We start from the raw sequence: 15587 nt of genomic DNA, 5'->3' as shown, positions 1-15587 counted from the left end.
GATATGTGGTATAATACAGTATATAAAAGATATGTGGTATAATATAGAATAGCATGTCCAGATGTGAGCGCCATCCTGCATTGTGTAAAACTCCAGTGGCAAACAAGACAAATACTGTACGCTATGGTAGCATTTATTCTATTATATTCTTAAGATAAGGTATGCCCCCCACGAGGGACTAAGGAAGGGATGTGATTGGCCGGCAGGTGTACTGTATACATAGATGTATTGATTCCACCTTGAATGACCTAGAAAGCTGAGGCGTACGTACACGCTGACAGTCAAAGACGTCTTCATTCACTTTCTTCCCTGCTGAGCTCTCCACACTGAAACCTAACAAAGTCCAGCACTTGAGCCTGCTGGCCCTTGAGAACTTGCGCCACGGTCCTGCTGGGGTCTCCCAAGAAGGTCTGCGGCAGGAGGCGTGTCTCGCTCTCGCCGCATGGTAGGTCGTCCATGTTGCCGAGCGACATGGGCGCCTCTCCCACAATGTGCTGGCCCAGTTTGCGTCCCAAACTTTCCTCTTCTCCCTCTTTACCACCCCGGAAGACGACTAGGGCGCCGTAACGTCCAGTGGCCACCTCCATCTGGCCCACCGCGCCGCCATGAACGTAGAAGCCGATGCGCCAGTCGGTAGGGACGCTGACTGAGACGGCACGCTTGGCTGACATCTTCTCACCCAGGCGACCTGATAGGACGACATTTACAGTATCTGCTTAGTCTGCCTCCGTATTTGCTTCCAAACCTTCCTTCTCAGCCACATGGCATATGCTGCTGGAACGTTCCATAACTGCTCTACAACTAAAGTCATACTCCAACCATGAGGAAGGACAAAGCTACCTATGGTGAAGGCCACCCGATCCGCCAGGCTCCCTCCTTGGGGGGTCAGGGGGACTTTGCGGAGATCATGGGCATCCAGGAGACTCTGCAAGGGAGGTGAGAGGAAGGTAAGGTACGTTTCCTGACGTCCTCACAGCAGCATGGAGCGTTCACGGAGTAGCGTTCACGGAGTAGCGTTCACGGAGTAGCGTTCACGGAGTAGCGTTCACGGAGTAGCGTTCACGGAGTAGCGTTCACGGAGTAGCGTTCACGGAGTAGCGTTCACGGAGTAGCGTTCACGGAGTAGCGTTCACGGACGGGCGCCCACGGACGGGCGCCCACGGACGGGCGCCCACGGACGGGCGCCCACGGACGGGCGCCCACGGACGGGCGCCCACGGACGGGCGCCCACGGACGAGGGCCCACGGACGAGGGCCCACGGACGAGGGCCCACGGACGAGGGCCCACGGACGAGCGCCCACGGACGAGCGTTAACGGAGGACACAGTAATGATGATGATGATTTAGAAGGAATAAGGTGATATCTCAAGAAGCTTGTGTCACACGTGAGGATGGCGGTGGCCATGGCAACAGCAGCATCCTTGCCACGTGCTCTTACCTTGACATATCCTGTTTGGCTTTTATTTTGGTGGTGAGTCAAGGTGGAAAAGGCCACATCCTGGACCAGCTGAAGGAACTTCTCATTTCGGGCCACAAAGTCCGTCTCACAGTTGACCTACTCCGCCCCGACATAAAAAACGGCATTTAGGGTGAAAGACCAACAAAGACCGAGTTTTTGGGATGTACCTCCACGATGACGGCCGTCCGATCTCGCACAAGGAGCCCGATGAGTCCCTCTTTGGCTTTGCGAGCCTCCAGCTTGTTTGCTTTGCTCCATCCTTCCTTGTGGGCCTGCTCGTGCAGCCAAGCCTCCGCCTTTCACGCACATTTCATCAGCAAACCCACCCGACCCGCCATCATTCCTACTAAAGACATATGCAAACCTGGGTGACGTCGTTGTCAAACTTCTCCAGTGCTTTCTTGCAGTTGATGAAAGTGTAGCCGGAGCTTCTCCGCAGTCTGAGCAGGAGGTTCTTGTCTACTGCCAGAAGATGACATCCGCTGTGGAAAGCCTGTGCAGGCTGGCGACTCACCTGGCGGACGGGTGAGCAAAAATGCTATTCAAAATACAGAGAAAAATAACAAAAGCGACATTGATCGATAACAAGAGACGCAGCCATGTAACCTAGCTTGCTAACTGGCGACCGACAAAGAAATTTACATATAAAATGTCCATCTCAACTCACCTTTGATACATCTTTTACTAAAGTCTTCCATAAAAAGCTTAGTGACATGTTTAAAGCTTCCACGAGGAAGACGTCTCGTGAAAGAACAGACAGAATGTCATTGACGCAGTCTACGGAATCCCAGGAAGTTCAAACTTGCGCGCTTCAAGTCAGCATTGGTTTGTACGGCGCCCTCTGACGTCTGGGAGAATCACTGCAGCCGTAGACTAGGTTAAAAGCAACGCATACAACAACAGAAAAATATAAACAATGCATGTTTCATTCAGTAGTATTTGAAAACATACATGGAAACCCAATATAATATTATTCATTCATTCATTTTCTACCGCTTTTTCCTCACAAGGGGGTTTTCTTTTCAAGAAGCCTGAGTGAAGGACGTGATCCCACTATAGGGGGTTCACACTCCTCGGCCTCCCTGGGAAAGTCTATTCCAGAGTCAAGAAAGGGCATGAACCTCAGCTACCGGGGGTTCATCCTCAGCTTTTTCTTCTTCCTCTTACGTCACAAAAACGGTGTGGGCATCCCTCATGTCTGTGTGATAATTAGTGTTTTTTTCAACACTTGACCAAGGACTGACTCCTTTGGACCATCCTGTGTCTTCCCCTCATCTAAATCTAATGGATGCGGATGTGAAAGAATTAGGAATTAGAATCTCTGTAAAAGTAGAAAACATTTCCAATAACAAGTCTGTCCACTCAGAGTAGAATCATAAAGTGAGTTTAATGATTCGGTGTACAATTCTATTAGAATGCAACAATTTGGAACCCCCCCCACACACCTTTTTTCCTGAAAAACTACATTACAGCAATATTTCTACACACAACTCCTAAAAACAATGAATATATTTTTATTGCATTTCACATGAAAAGAGCAGAAAGTATTGCTAGAGTTTTGTTTTGCTAAAGCTTCCCGTCTTTGACGCGCCGCCCTGATGGGGATACTTCAGGGTCGTGTCGGCTCCGAAAAGCGGCACAAGGAGACCACATTGCTACGTCTGGACACACACGCAGAGCTAGCGTATTTTTTGCTACTCGTCTGTACCACATGATGCTGCTTTGTCTCAGGGTGCCGAATCCACTGCAAGCGGACTGTCCAAGTTGTCCTCAAAGATCTTGGTCTCTCATCTGAGCAGGCTTCATCAGTTCGGGACAGCTTGAGTCTGACCCCAGGCCTCAACAATCTGTTGTAGGCTCACAACCGGGCAAACCGGACTGGATCAGGACCGGAACCACAATGGGGCTAGGGGATGATGCCAAAACGGGAGTATTTATGACAAGGGTGCAAGCTAGTAAAACCCGGATATCCACTTTTAGCTCGATGGCTAGCACTCTGGACTCTCATTCTGGGGCCCGGGCGGAGCGCCAGGCTGGTAGAACCAGGTGTGTTACATTGATTCCACGACCTGGATGAGAGCGAGGTTTGGGGGTACGCTGGTAAGCCTCCCTACCTGGTGGCTTAATGGTCACGCTGGACATCGAGTTGACAGTCTCAACTGGTTCTGCATACCTGGGTCCGTATCCAGGCCTCTAACGATAATCACTAAGTCAATTCACTGCAGAAGGAGTCAAAAGGAAGTTGATATATTGACTCGTTTGAATTCACTCTGTGCATGTGTGTCAACACCCGGGAGTGTTGGTTCTATAGCAGAATGAACGGCATGCGTGAACCCACCTGTCAGTTATTTGGTCTGTTTGTCCCACTACTTGCTAGTTGTGTGTGTGGTGTGCTACACCATGGAAGACTTCGCCATCTGACACCATCTGGCGTCACTTTCCACCCGTTTGCATGTCGTCATAAAGGTGAAATAAATCATACAAAAGGCTGGAACTTAGCTTTCAGCTCAGCGAGCACCAAACACATCCAAACTGCCACAGAAGCTTCCACTTCATTGGAGGTCAACAGCGTATTCCACCTCACAATGTCGCTAAAAGGCCACCCAGGGCGTGGATATGCTCATGTATTTTATATATATACAGTAAACCTCGGATATATCGGACTCGGATATATCGGAAATTCGCTCACAACGGACAGATAAAAAAGAACCGATTCTTCTGTAATGCATTTCCAATAAAAATTCATTGCATATATCAGATTTTTTATAACGGATTTCGCCTATTTCGGACAAAATCTCCAGTCCCGTTCCAATGCATTTCCATTAAATTTCCCTCGCATATATCGGATGGCCGCATCGTGGCGCTCCGATTCGCCGAATCGTGACAGGCCGCTATACGACGTCATTTGCAGCGTTTGCAGCGTTGCCTGCGCGTCCAGGTACATTGGAAACATAGTCAAGGAAGTGCCTTTTTATAACGGATAAAATCCGATTTACGCATATACCGGATATAAATCCAATATATGCGTAAAACGGACATTTTCCGGTATACGCATATAACGGATTTCGCTTATATCGGACAAAACCAGTGGGAACAATTGAATCCGATATATCCGAGGTTTACTGTATATGTATTTTACATATATATTTTAATATTCAGACAATCGTGAGAAATATGATTCCAGGTTTCGACCGATCCATGTTCCCCAATCTGTACGCTTTGGGGAACCAATGTTTGACGTCATGTTTGCCTGCACGTTTATTTGACATCCCAATTCCGATGATCATTGTTATGCCATACAGTTTCATTCCATTCATGAACAATGCCCTCAAGGGTAATGTTAACAATCATATTGTTTATGGGCAATCATCCCTGGGACAATCCAGCAACATTAGAGTTCTGTGTTGGGGCCTCCACTTGAGAGACCAAATAGCCTGGATAGACTGTCCTATCTAGTCTTTTAGCATGAACTGATGAAGCCTAAACGTCTTCTAAGAAACCTGAAGAGTCCAGTTACGATAGGTTCAATGACCTGGGAGAACAATGATCGACCTGGATGAATGAGAATATTCACAGACATCGACCTCAGAGTCTTGGTGTGTGTGTGTGTGTGCCTATATTGCAAATAGCTGCTACTATGTCACTCACGCTTTGTCGGGCTGTGCTCACAGTGTTCAAAGTCTTTCTCTGAGATACTGAAAGCTTTCTGTCCGCTGTACCGGACTGTCTGAAGAGCTCTCAAGTTAACCCCCGTCTATGTTCCCACCCCCACCGACGGTCATTTTGGGTCATATGAATGAACCCAACTTTATTGGATTAAAAGAAAATATGTGCAATATTTATCAAAACCAAATTAGTCAGGTGCAGGAATCTCTTTTTGTTGATTTGAATACCTCGATCTACCTGACACTGGTTATTTGGAAGACAAAATGGCCAGCATGGGGTCGTCCAATCACACCCCAAAACATCCTGACAATGAGGATTGTTCATGGTTTACCATGGCTTGCCATAACAGGCTTTTTCGGGGTTCACATTCCACTGTGAGGAACATCACAGGAACAACCAGGGAAGGCCAGGGAACTGCTGTCACCGTGCTTCCTTCAACATTTAGCATCTAAGAGCTCCTACTTACAAAAGGAGGCTCAAGGAGGCTCAGTAGTAATAGGAGTTTTTCTCTAGGGGTGGCCATATTTTTGCTCCTGTCTAAATGTGATTTGATGCACATTTCACAAACCTCATTTCACTCCTGAAGTCCACCAGTTCTTTGGTGTACGTCAATCATTTAGAAATCCATGAAGGATGCTAAGTGAACGTTTGCATGCTTGCCTTCCTGTGACCATTCACCCATCCAACGCCGTGTGGACCCCCGTCCCGTGTGGACAGGGCCTTAATCTACCCTGATGAACCTCTCAAGGCGCAAATGGAAACACCTCCAGCGCAGTACTTGACTCCTTGACCTCTTCACCATGCCTAGGCTGTAGTCAGTTCTTGACCTCATCGCTCCATCTGTGGCCCCCCCAGGAGGCCAGCTGGTAAGACCTGCAGTACAGAGTCACATCCTTAGAGCACAAAAAGGGGAACACCATGACAGGGATTTCTAAGCTAACATCAGAGGAGACCAGAAGGCCAGAGAACCCAGAGGGGTTCTCTTTTTGTCACTAGGGTGTTGATGCTTTGGGTGCGAACAGGATTGGGATTTTCCGAGGTAGGGTTTAAGATACGGTGGAAATCCATGCTTGATTGAAAGGATATTTCATGTTGCAGGATGAAGCTTTCTGCTTCTTCCTGTTAAGGTGGCGGCCTGCAGGTGGACAATGCACCATCAAGTGTCAGTCTGACTAGAATGAAATGCCGAGCGGGTCCGCCTCTCCCCTTTCACAGTGTGCTTCTTCCCGACTCCTCCTCATACTCCCACTATCAGTACGGAGTGAAGAGGATTGGCCCGTGCGTCGTGCGAATCGGCCCCGGGGCGGGTCTCAGCAGGCTGAGGGTTGCCCCCTGCAGGAGGTGGCGATGGGGGTGGGTGGCCGGGCCGGGAGCTCGTAATGCCATCTGATTGGAGGACGCGGCGGCGGCCATGGCGGCGGCCATGGCCAGTGGATTTGGTAAAAGTCCCGCCCCCAGAGTTTTTGGAAGTTCCTTTGAGAGAGACAAGCAGAATGTGAAATGAGATCTGAAACGTTGTCACCAACACACAACAATCTGGACAAAAGTACTGGGTCACCAGGGTCCATTCTTGCTCATCACGGATGTGATGATTGGTGGGTTGAGGTCAGGGTTCTAAAGTTGTCCATGTTGAGCAACATCAACTACTTTGATGGTGTTTACATTCATTCATTCATTCATTTTCTACCGCTTTTTCCTCACAAGCGTCGCGGGGGTGCTGGAGCCTATCCCAGCTGTCTTCGGGCGAGAGGCGGGGTACACCCCGGACTGGTCGCCAGCCAATCACAGGGCACATATAGACAAACAACCATTCACACTCACATTCATACCTATGGACAATTTGGAGTCGCCAATTAACCTAGCATGTTTTTGGAATGTGGGAGGAAACCGGAGTACCCGGAGAAAACCCACGCATGCACGGGGAGAACATGCAAACTCCACACAGAGATGGCCGAGGGTGGAATTGAACCCTGGTCTCCTAGCTGTGAGGTCTGCGCGCTAACCACTCGAACCATGCGTTCATGGTTTAGCTTTGACATATACGTTATGTCCATCATGTCGACTTGGAACTGGGATGCTGGAGTGGCCCACGCATTCTTTGATTTTTGGGGACCCCCATTTGATGGGGTTTCACCTGAACACAGCATCGGTCTTTTCAGCCTGGTTGTTCAACAAAATGAACAATATCAATACAACCCCTCAAACTTTCGTTTTGCAGTCTTCAAAAATGTTAGCACGCGCCTGGATTCATTGTTAGATGAAGAGGTGTGTCCCAAGACTAATGTCCATTGTTTTTGGAGAAAGATCTAAAAGGGCATACCATGAAATCTGCACGCTTCTTGTTGCGACTGAGAAGAGGGTTGGGTTTCCCTGCGACTCCATCTCGGTGCCTGCGGCTGGATATATGCTGGGGTGCAGAAGGTCCTCATATGAGATACGTGGCAGGTCCTGATTCCTTTCACGTTTTATAAAAGTATCACCTGTTTCAGTTGAAGCTCAGAGTTGACTCGGACGTTGCAGATCTCACAGTGGAAGGTTCGTTCCTGAGCGTTGGGGTCAGAGGAGAGCTCCCCTCCTTGCTCGGGGCTGCCCTTCAGGCCCAGTCGTGGGTACGCTTTAATGGGCCCCAGTCCCCTCCGGGCCTCCAGAATGGTCTTGTGTTTTGTACCTAAATGGGGGGGTGATAAAGTCTGTTATAAAGTCTATTATAAAGTTATAAGTCTGTTATAAAGTCTGTTTTATGATCCGCGTTGAAACAGGCTAGACCACCCTAGACCACATGTGTCGACAGATTCATTGAATTTTAATATATTGAATTTTCTCCTACATTGTTCCATTTTTGAAAGCTAATGGTAAATTAGACATTTATAGTTGATGGCGTTAGCCATGACGAGCTAGCTCTGACAGTTCGGCCTCATTTCCGGAAGTGATGTCATCATGGTGACACTCTTGGCTAAAGCAGAGTAAACAAAGGCTTCTCCAGATCGATGGTGGACTTGCCTCAGTACATTTTTCATCCAAATAGTCATCATGCCAAAATGATGTGTTGCTGCTGGATGTTCACTGTAACTTTTTGTTTTCCTTTTCAAAAGAGGATGCTTGAAGACAACAGTGGAAGAGGTAAGTCCGAGAAGGAGAGACAGACGGACGTCCACCTGGAGTTCTGCTCTTTGCAGTGATCATGTCACTGATGACTGATATGAAGTACAGTAAACCTCGGATATATCGGATTCAATTGTTCCCACTGGTTTTGTCCGATATAAGCGAAATCCGTTATATGCGTATACCGGAAAATGCCCGTTTTACGCATATAACGGATTTATATCCGGTATATGCATAAATCGGATTTTATCCGTTATAAAAAGGCACTTCCTTGACTATGTTTCCAATGTACTTGGACGCGCAGGCAACGCTGCAAACGCTGCAAATGACGTCGTATAGCGGCCTGTCACGATTCGGCGAATCGGAGCGCCACAATGCGGCCATCCGATATATGCGAGGGAAATTGAATGGAAATGCATTGGAACGGGACTGGAGATTTTGTCCGAAATAGGCGAAATCCGTTATAAAAAATCCGATATATGCAATGAATTTTTATTGGAAATGCATTACAGAAAAATCGGTTCTTTTTTATCTGTCCGTTGTGAGCGAATTTCCGATATATCCGAGGTTTACTGTAACACCTTTACAAGACGCATTGAGACATTTTGAAAAAGGATGCTATTCTGGCTATGCTAGAACTACTACGTAAAAGCAGTATACATGTTAGTATGTTAACATGCTAACATCTTTTGACAGTGATATCGTGACTGTGGGGGGCAATGGTGGCGGTGGCGGTGATGAAATCTTGGCTATAATCACCGTAAACATCCCGTCTCCTACACGAACATCTTTGGTTACCTGAGTGATTGTCCTCCTGTGACCTCATGTCCGGAAATGAGACTGAACAGTGCGAGCTAGGCGCTAACTATGGTGCTAACAGCCTCTTTGTGGGGGCGGGTCTACTAGCTAGTACCTGGCTGCAGTTACCCAGGAGCTAGCATACACTAACATGAATAGCATGTGAAGGTGAATGCCATATAGTTGGCTTTGAAAGGGGACCTATAATTTCCCCCCTTTGTGTTGACCTGTGGACTCCATAGCTACACACAACAACTCACACAGAAAACTTTCTAGATCTTTCAGAATCTACACCTATTCCAGATGTATTTTCTTGGATTTGTGAACGCTCTGTTTGAATTTGTTCCACCCACGCTACACTAGTGGTTCAAAAGTTGACCACGCCTCTCATGACTGCAACGCATGAAAATAATGGCCGAACAAAATGTTTGCGATAATATTGATGATCGTGTACATCGCCGTACATCGAAGCCAAGTTGGTGAATCCTGTCAGCGACCCTGGAATATTTTAGTGACACACAAGAGGAGCAAAAGAAAGCAAGCAGACGGAATAGAACAACATGGCTTGAAGGACACCGTCTTTGTAGCCTCAAGGATGGCAGCGACACGAACACAATCAGCGATTCCCAAGCACACCAAGGGAACACAAGGAAGTACGGCAAAGTATGGCATAGAGGTGAAAGGCCGCCATGATAGAAGGTAAAAGAGTACAATGTGTACTCACTGGCTCTGAACTCAGAAGGAAATAAAGTACATATACGTACATATATACGTACGTGTATTCATTCATTCATTTTCTACCGCTTTTCCTCACGAGGGTCGTGGGGGGTGCTGGAGCCTATCCCAGCTGTCTTCGGGCGTGAGGCGGGGTACACCCTAGACTGGTCGCCAGCCAATCACAGGGCACATATAGACAAACAACCATTCACACTCACATTCATACCTATGGACAATTTGGAGTGGCCAATTAACCTAGCATGTTTTTGGAATGTGGGAGGAAACCGGAGTACCCGGAGAAAACCCACGCATGCACGGGGAGAACATGCAAACTCCACACAGAGATGGCCGAGGGTGGAATTGAACCCTGGTCTCCTAGCTGTGAGGTCTGCGCGCTAACCACTAGACCACCATGCCGCCCACGCACGTATATATATGTAATATATAGTATATGTAATATATAATATATATACGTATATAGATTTGATTAGCCCCCCAATACTGCAGATATGACCTACAAGTAGATGCCAATCAAAGCTTGAGCGGCACGATGAAAGAAACCTTTTCCTCCCTTTCAGTGTTTCCAACATTAACGATCCACGTACAAAATGATAATACATCATCATAGTTGTAATTGAGCAAATGAATAATAAATTCCAATTATTTGAATTGGAATTAGTTGACGGCCTTGCTAGCGTTCAAAGCAGCTCCGGATGCTACCACTTTTTATTCATGCTAGGCAAGGAGTCATCGAATGAACAGCATTGTAATTCCTTACTGTCACACATTAGGTTGTTTTTGAATGACAATTGGCGAATTTATATGCAATATTAGCTTCTACCACTTGGTGGCAGTCTTACACTATTTGTGTTTCCAAACTTCCAAATGGGCATCCAGCTTTGACCTACCTTTGTTATGTGCCTCCAGCTGGGAGAGGGAGTTCACTGCCACTTTGCACAAGGAGCAGTAGAGAAGCTTCTTAGCTTTCTCCTCTTCTGACTCTCCAGAGGGAGGGCTGGGTGCCGGGGACGGCGTGTCAGGAAGGACGGCCCCTGCTGAGTCCGCAGCTGCCGTGCTCAGGATGGGGGCGGGTACCAGGGAGGATGTCAGGGGTGCGTCCACGGATGCCAAGAAGGGACACTCTGAGCTGGCCCCAGATGTGGACAGTTGGCTGGGGGTCAAAGGTGACTCTGAGCTGGGACATGATTGGGGGTCATCTACAAAGGGCACATGTGTTTTAGATCAGGGCCGGGGACTGTATAGATATATGTATAGATATATGGATCCTTAGCTGCATTAGCACGACGCATTAGCAAGATCAAGTCCTCGAGGTCAAACCTTGTAGAGATTTTGCAATAGCTGTTCATCAGCAGAGATGCAAAGCGATATCGATAACTTTCTGCTTCTTGGGATCCATATGTTTAAGATAAGTGTAGTGTGAGCACAAGTATTGATGAGTCCTAATGAAGTATCATACCATGACTACCATCAGGAGAACCAGAGGATAGAGGGGGAGGAGCCACATGCTGTGGCCCAGAAAGGTTCACTGTATTCAGGCACACACTCCGAGCAGCCGCTGTGATGCCACGGAGGTCTCTGGCAGACAGTGATGGCATTCAGGTGGCTGGTAAGGGTTTTTCTCTCATGGGGGAGCATTCGGTGCAATGTCCTCTGAGAGGGATGTTGGTTTACGAGCTCGGTGGAGGTTTGGTACAGGCAGGAGAAAAAAGGAGCGCTGGATTTGCTCACCGGCACTGTGTTTATAATCTCGCCTGACTGGAGTGTTTTTTAAAACTGTAAAAATCTGTTATCGAAAGCTGTCAGATTTATCAGTTTGATGTCATAACTCCCTCATATCGGCCCCATAATTATGGTCCCCCCCCTAATTTCCAGGACATGTGATGTTACCATAGAAGAGAGAAAAGCCTCACAAAGCGCATCTTCTTCTGCGCTTCCAGGTGATGCTCACCCTGCTTATTCGCACCAGGATCCAGTCTGGATGGTGAGGGCCCTGGCGGGGAGGGTGAGGTTGTCGGGGGAGGGTGCTGCTTGTCGCCATCTTGAGGGCGAACTGTCCTGGCTGTCTCCATGCCCTTCACTCTGCGAGCGTGGCGGTTCCCCTTGTAGTGCGCCTCTGCCTGACTCTGGAAGAAAAGACAAATGGATGGACGTGAAGCTGTGATGCCTGTGTTCATTTCACCTCCATCATCTTCCGTCTTCATTCGCCCGCTGAGAGCCTGCGGAGGCCGTGCATCAAATAAGAGACCTTGTAGTTCAGGGTCTGCAACCCCCCAGCTGTTATCCTGCCTGTTGTGGTTCCGGCTGCTTTACGCTCTGGTGTAGTAAAGTTGTTAGCAACGTGGTCCTGGTGGTCCTGGAACTGGAACTCATCCACGTGCTGCAGCACTTTGATGGCAAATGTTGATCTAAATTTGGTGGCTCCAGGTGGTTTTCATTTGGTGGAAATGAGCCCAAACAGATCTTTTGATGCTAAAGGTTCCCAACCTTGAGAACTTGGATTACTTGCTGCCTACTTTTCTCTCAACTATACTGTAGATACCATATTGACTATTGAGCAAACTAGTATTTCCTTATTTGATACCTTATGCCTTTTGTTTGTACTTTTACTCTGTTTCTACTGTTTTACCCATTTTGCCTTTTATTTAGTTTGTACTTCTCCACCCGTTTTGCCTTTGTCTCTGCTCTGGGGCCAGCCAGCCTGACAATAATAGTGTTAAAAATATGTATTTAGAAGGTGGTAAACAGGTTTTCTATGTCTTATGTACTCGTATTATGTCTGCACTATTGAGTAATAGTGGTGTAAAGGTGACTATTATACTACTATATTTCATGCCCGGAGGGCTCTAATGATGTTAAAAAGTATTTAGAAGGTGGTAAACAGGTTTTCTATGTGTGATTTTATATTATGATGTCTACTATATTGGGTAATATAGTCACCCGATATATTTATAATATCATATAAAACACCTTCTACATACAGATTTTATTCTGCTTTTATACCGCTTTTTCCTCACAGGGGTTGCGGGGGTGCTGGAGCCAATCCCAGCTGTCTTCGGGCGAGAGGTGGGGTACACCCTGGACTGGTGGCCAGCCAATCACAGGGCACATATAGACAAACAACCATTCACACTCACATTCATACCTATGGACAATTTGGAGTCGCTAATTAACCTAGCATGTTTTTGGAATGTGGGAGGAAACCGGAGTACCCGGAGAAAACCCACGCATGCACGGGGAGAACATGCAAACTCCACACAGAGATGGCCGAGGTCGGAATTGAACCCTGGTCTCCTAGCTGTGAGGTACGCGCGCTAGCCACTCGACCGCCGTGCCGCACTCTGGTATACTTTCTGCTATAATTTCCCATAAGAGAATATATATATTAACAAAGAGCGGAGGTGCTAGAGTAAACGCAGCGAGCAAGTTTACATTCATTTACACGGATATATATATAAGCTTATGCTCGGAGTCCACTGGGCCGGCGCCAGTTGGTACCAAAATTTAAGTGATTGGCGCATAGTGGCTCACTATGACGCCAAATTAACAGCATCATAATTCGGCAAAACCAATAACAACCATGTGCTTCATGTGCGGCTGACATGATGGACATGGAGCCTCATTTGAGTTTTTTTGGAGGCGGAATTGGTGTGTCCCGTGATGTTCATTCTTAGCTGGCTAATTAGATGTGCTTTCATTCAGAAGAGACATAAGAGAAAGACTTGTTCATGTCTCACATGAGGATGGTGGATGAAAAAGTGCACTTTCCTTGAAGCCGTCAGCTGAGTGGGGTTAAAGGGCAGAGTGAAGAATGCTGAAATATGAATGAAGTAAGAGAGTAAGGGTAAGACGAGGAGCGCATACGGAATTAGGATTAGGATGTTTGGGGAAAGCGAATGTCGCTGAAATCCTTTCTGTGTCTAAGCAGGATGCTTTTGATGTTTTATCTACAACGCCACAAAGGCACAGAAAACGGAGCAAGCGGGTCTCAGACAAATCGGGCACAGGCAGCAGCGACAGGCATGTGGGGGGTTGGGAAGGAGCCGGCGGAGGAGGTGGAGATAAGAGGACAGATGAAACAGTGGAACCCCACGGAGAGCCAGGCGGGAACTCCACTCCCGACCCCGAAGGAGAGCGTTGCTGCAAGGCCTGGATAGAAGGTGAGGAACGCAACGGTTCGCGGAACAGTGTGTCGTACTGCGGTGGTGACGACGGCTAATGCGGCACGGCGTGACGTCAGCCTTGCAGCAGGACAGAGCTGAACACTGGCGGGCTAACGTCCTGCGTGGTTTGAGATGAATGGGCAAAGCTATAATTACAACGTGTAGGTCTCCAGTGGAGCAGCGAGAGGCACTTTATTCAGAGTGGTCACATCAATCACTTAGTCACTCGCTCCTCTACTCACTTTAACACCGCCTTCCCCCAGGCATCAACACGATCATGGATGCCCATCTGGTATGAACATGAAGAAGCAACACCACAGCAACTCCTTTATTCCTTCATGAATAAAGACGTCTGATAAAGTTCCCATCCTCGGCCGTAGCAGCTCACCTGCACAGCCCTCCACTCGTACGCGGCACACAGGCCCTTCGACACCACTTACGTACATCACATATCACAGCCCCCTTCTTTCAATGCCCCTTGGGCCACCTTCACACTGCAGGGCAGAGCGTGGCTATTTGACTGATTAGAGTTTATATTGGACTGGTTAGCGTGTATATTGGAGTGGTTAGAGAGTATATTGGATGAGTTAGAGTTTATATTGGACTAGTTAGAGTGTAAACTGGACTGGTTAGCGTGTAAATTGGACTGGTTAGAGTGGTTAGCGTGTATATTGGACTGGTTAGCGTGTATATTGGACTGGTTAGAGTGTATATTGAATTGGTAAGCATGTCTATTGGACTGGTTAGAGTGTACATTGGACTGGTTAGAGTGGTTAGCATGTATATTGGACTGGTTAGAGTGTATATTGAATTGGTAAGCGTGTATATCGGACTGGTTAGCGTGTTCATCGGACTGGTTAGAGTGTATATCGGACTGGTTAGAATGTATATCAGACTGGTTAGAGTGTATATCGGACTGGATAGAGTGTATATTGGACTGGTTAGCGTGTAAATTGGACTGATTACAGTGTATATTGGAGTGGTTAGAGTTTATATCGGACTGGTTAGAGTGTATATTGGACTGGTTAGAGTGTATATCGGACTGGTTAGAGTGGTTAGAGTGTATATTGGACTGCTTCGAGTGGTTAGAATGTATATTGGATTGGTAGGCATGTATATTGGACTGGTTAGAGTGTTCATTGGACTGGTTAGCGTGTTCATCGGACTGGTTAGAGTGTATATTGGACTGGATAGAGTGTATATTGGGCTGGTTAGCGTTTATATTGGACTGGTTAGCGTGTATATTGGACTGGTTAAAGTGTAAACTGGACTGGTTAGAGTGTAAATTGGACTGGTTAGAGTGTATATTGGACTGGTAAGCATGTAGACTGGACTGGTTAGAGTGTAAATTGGACAGGTTAAAGTGTATATTGGGCTGGTTAGAGTGTAAATGTCTTTGTGGGGGACGCTTCCATACGCTTCTAGATAAACAAGCTAGGACAGCATTCAAAAGGATAATTCCAGACACAATATAAACGCCAAACCATTCTACGGTTGCATGTGCTGATGTAGACTCAGTCTTCCATTCTAAAATTCCATTCTCCTCTGCTTATCCAGGTCCGGGTGCGGGGGCAGCAGTCCCAATAGGGAAGCCCAGACTTCCTGGTCCTGGACACCAAGGCGTTCCCAGGCCAGCTGTGAGACATAATCCCTCTAGCGTGTCCT

The 15587-nt window shown here is 47.3% G+C and overlaps 2 protein-coding genes across 3 annotated transcripts in view; both read right to left on the bottom strand.

The window, feature by feature from the left end:
* Window positions 1-115: 115 nt before the first annotated feature.
* Window positions 116-2285, bottom strand: tsfm (Ts translation elongation factor, mitochondrial). 2 transcript variants are annotated; one of them, XM_058054394.1, is made up of 6 exons: window positions 2126-2285; window positions 1823-1972; window positions 1626-1754; window positions 1438-1554; window positions 841-925; window positions 116-688 (listed from the first exon to the last, which is right to left on the bottom strand). In XM_058054394.1, the coding sequence occupies exons 1-6, from the start codon at window positions 2171-2173 to the stop codon at window positions 294-296; spliced, it is 924 nt and encodes a 307-aa protein (XP_057910377.1). In that variant the 5' UTR covers window positions 2174-2285; the 3' UTR covers window positions 116-293. The 2 variants fall into 2 exon arrangements, with proteins under 2 accessions (XP_057910377.1, XP_057910376.1); XM_058054393.1 differs by having other exon boundaries at window positions 1823-1996; window positions 2126-2249.
* Window positions 2286-2844: 559 nt separating this feature from the next.
* The window catches only part of LOC131105896 (zinc finger protein 385A-like), a 29751-nt gene continuing 17008 nt past the window's right edge, over window positions 2845-15587 (bottom strand). The window contains exons 4-8 of the mRNA XM_058054389.1: window positions 11711-11885; window positions 10650-10958; window positions 7605-7792; window positions 7445-7531; window positions 2845-6597 (exon numbers count right to left, since the gene is read on the bottom strand). Of these exons, the coding sequence (XP_057910372.1) occupies window positions 6376-6597; window positions 7445-7531; window positions 7605-7792; window positions 10650-10958; window positions 11711-11885 (981 nt within the window). The 3' untranslated portion in view covers window positions 2845-6375. The remainder of the gene's footprint in view (window positions 6598-7444; window positions 7532-7604; window positions 7793-10649; window positions 10959-11710; window positions 11886-15587) is intronic.

The sequence above is a fragment of the Doryrhamphus excisus genome, chromosome 18, assembly GCF_030265055.1.
Source record: "Doryrhamphus excisus isolate RoL2022-K1 chromosome 18, RoL_Dexc_1.0, whole genome shotgun sequence".
Classification (NCBI taxonomy): domain Eukaryota; kingdom Metazoa; phylum Chordata; class Actinopteri; order Syngnathiformes; family Syngnathidae; genus Doryrhamphus; species Doryrhamphus excisus.
This window is presented reverse-complemented; position numbering and strand designations above follow the sequence as displayed.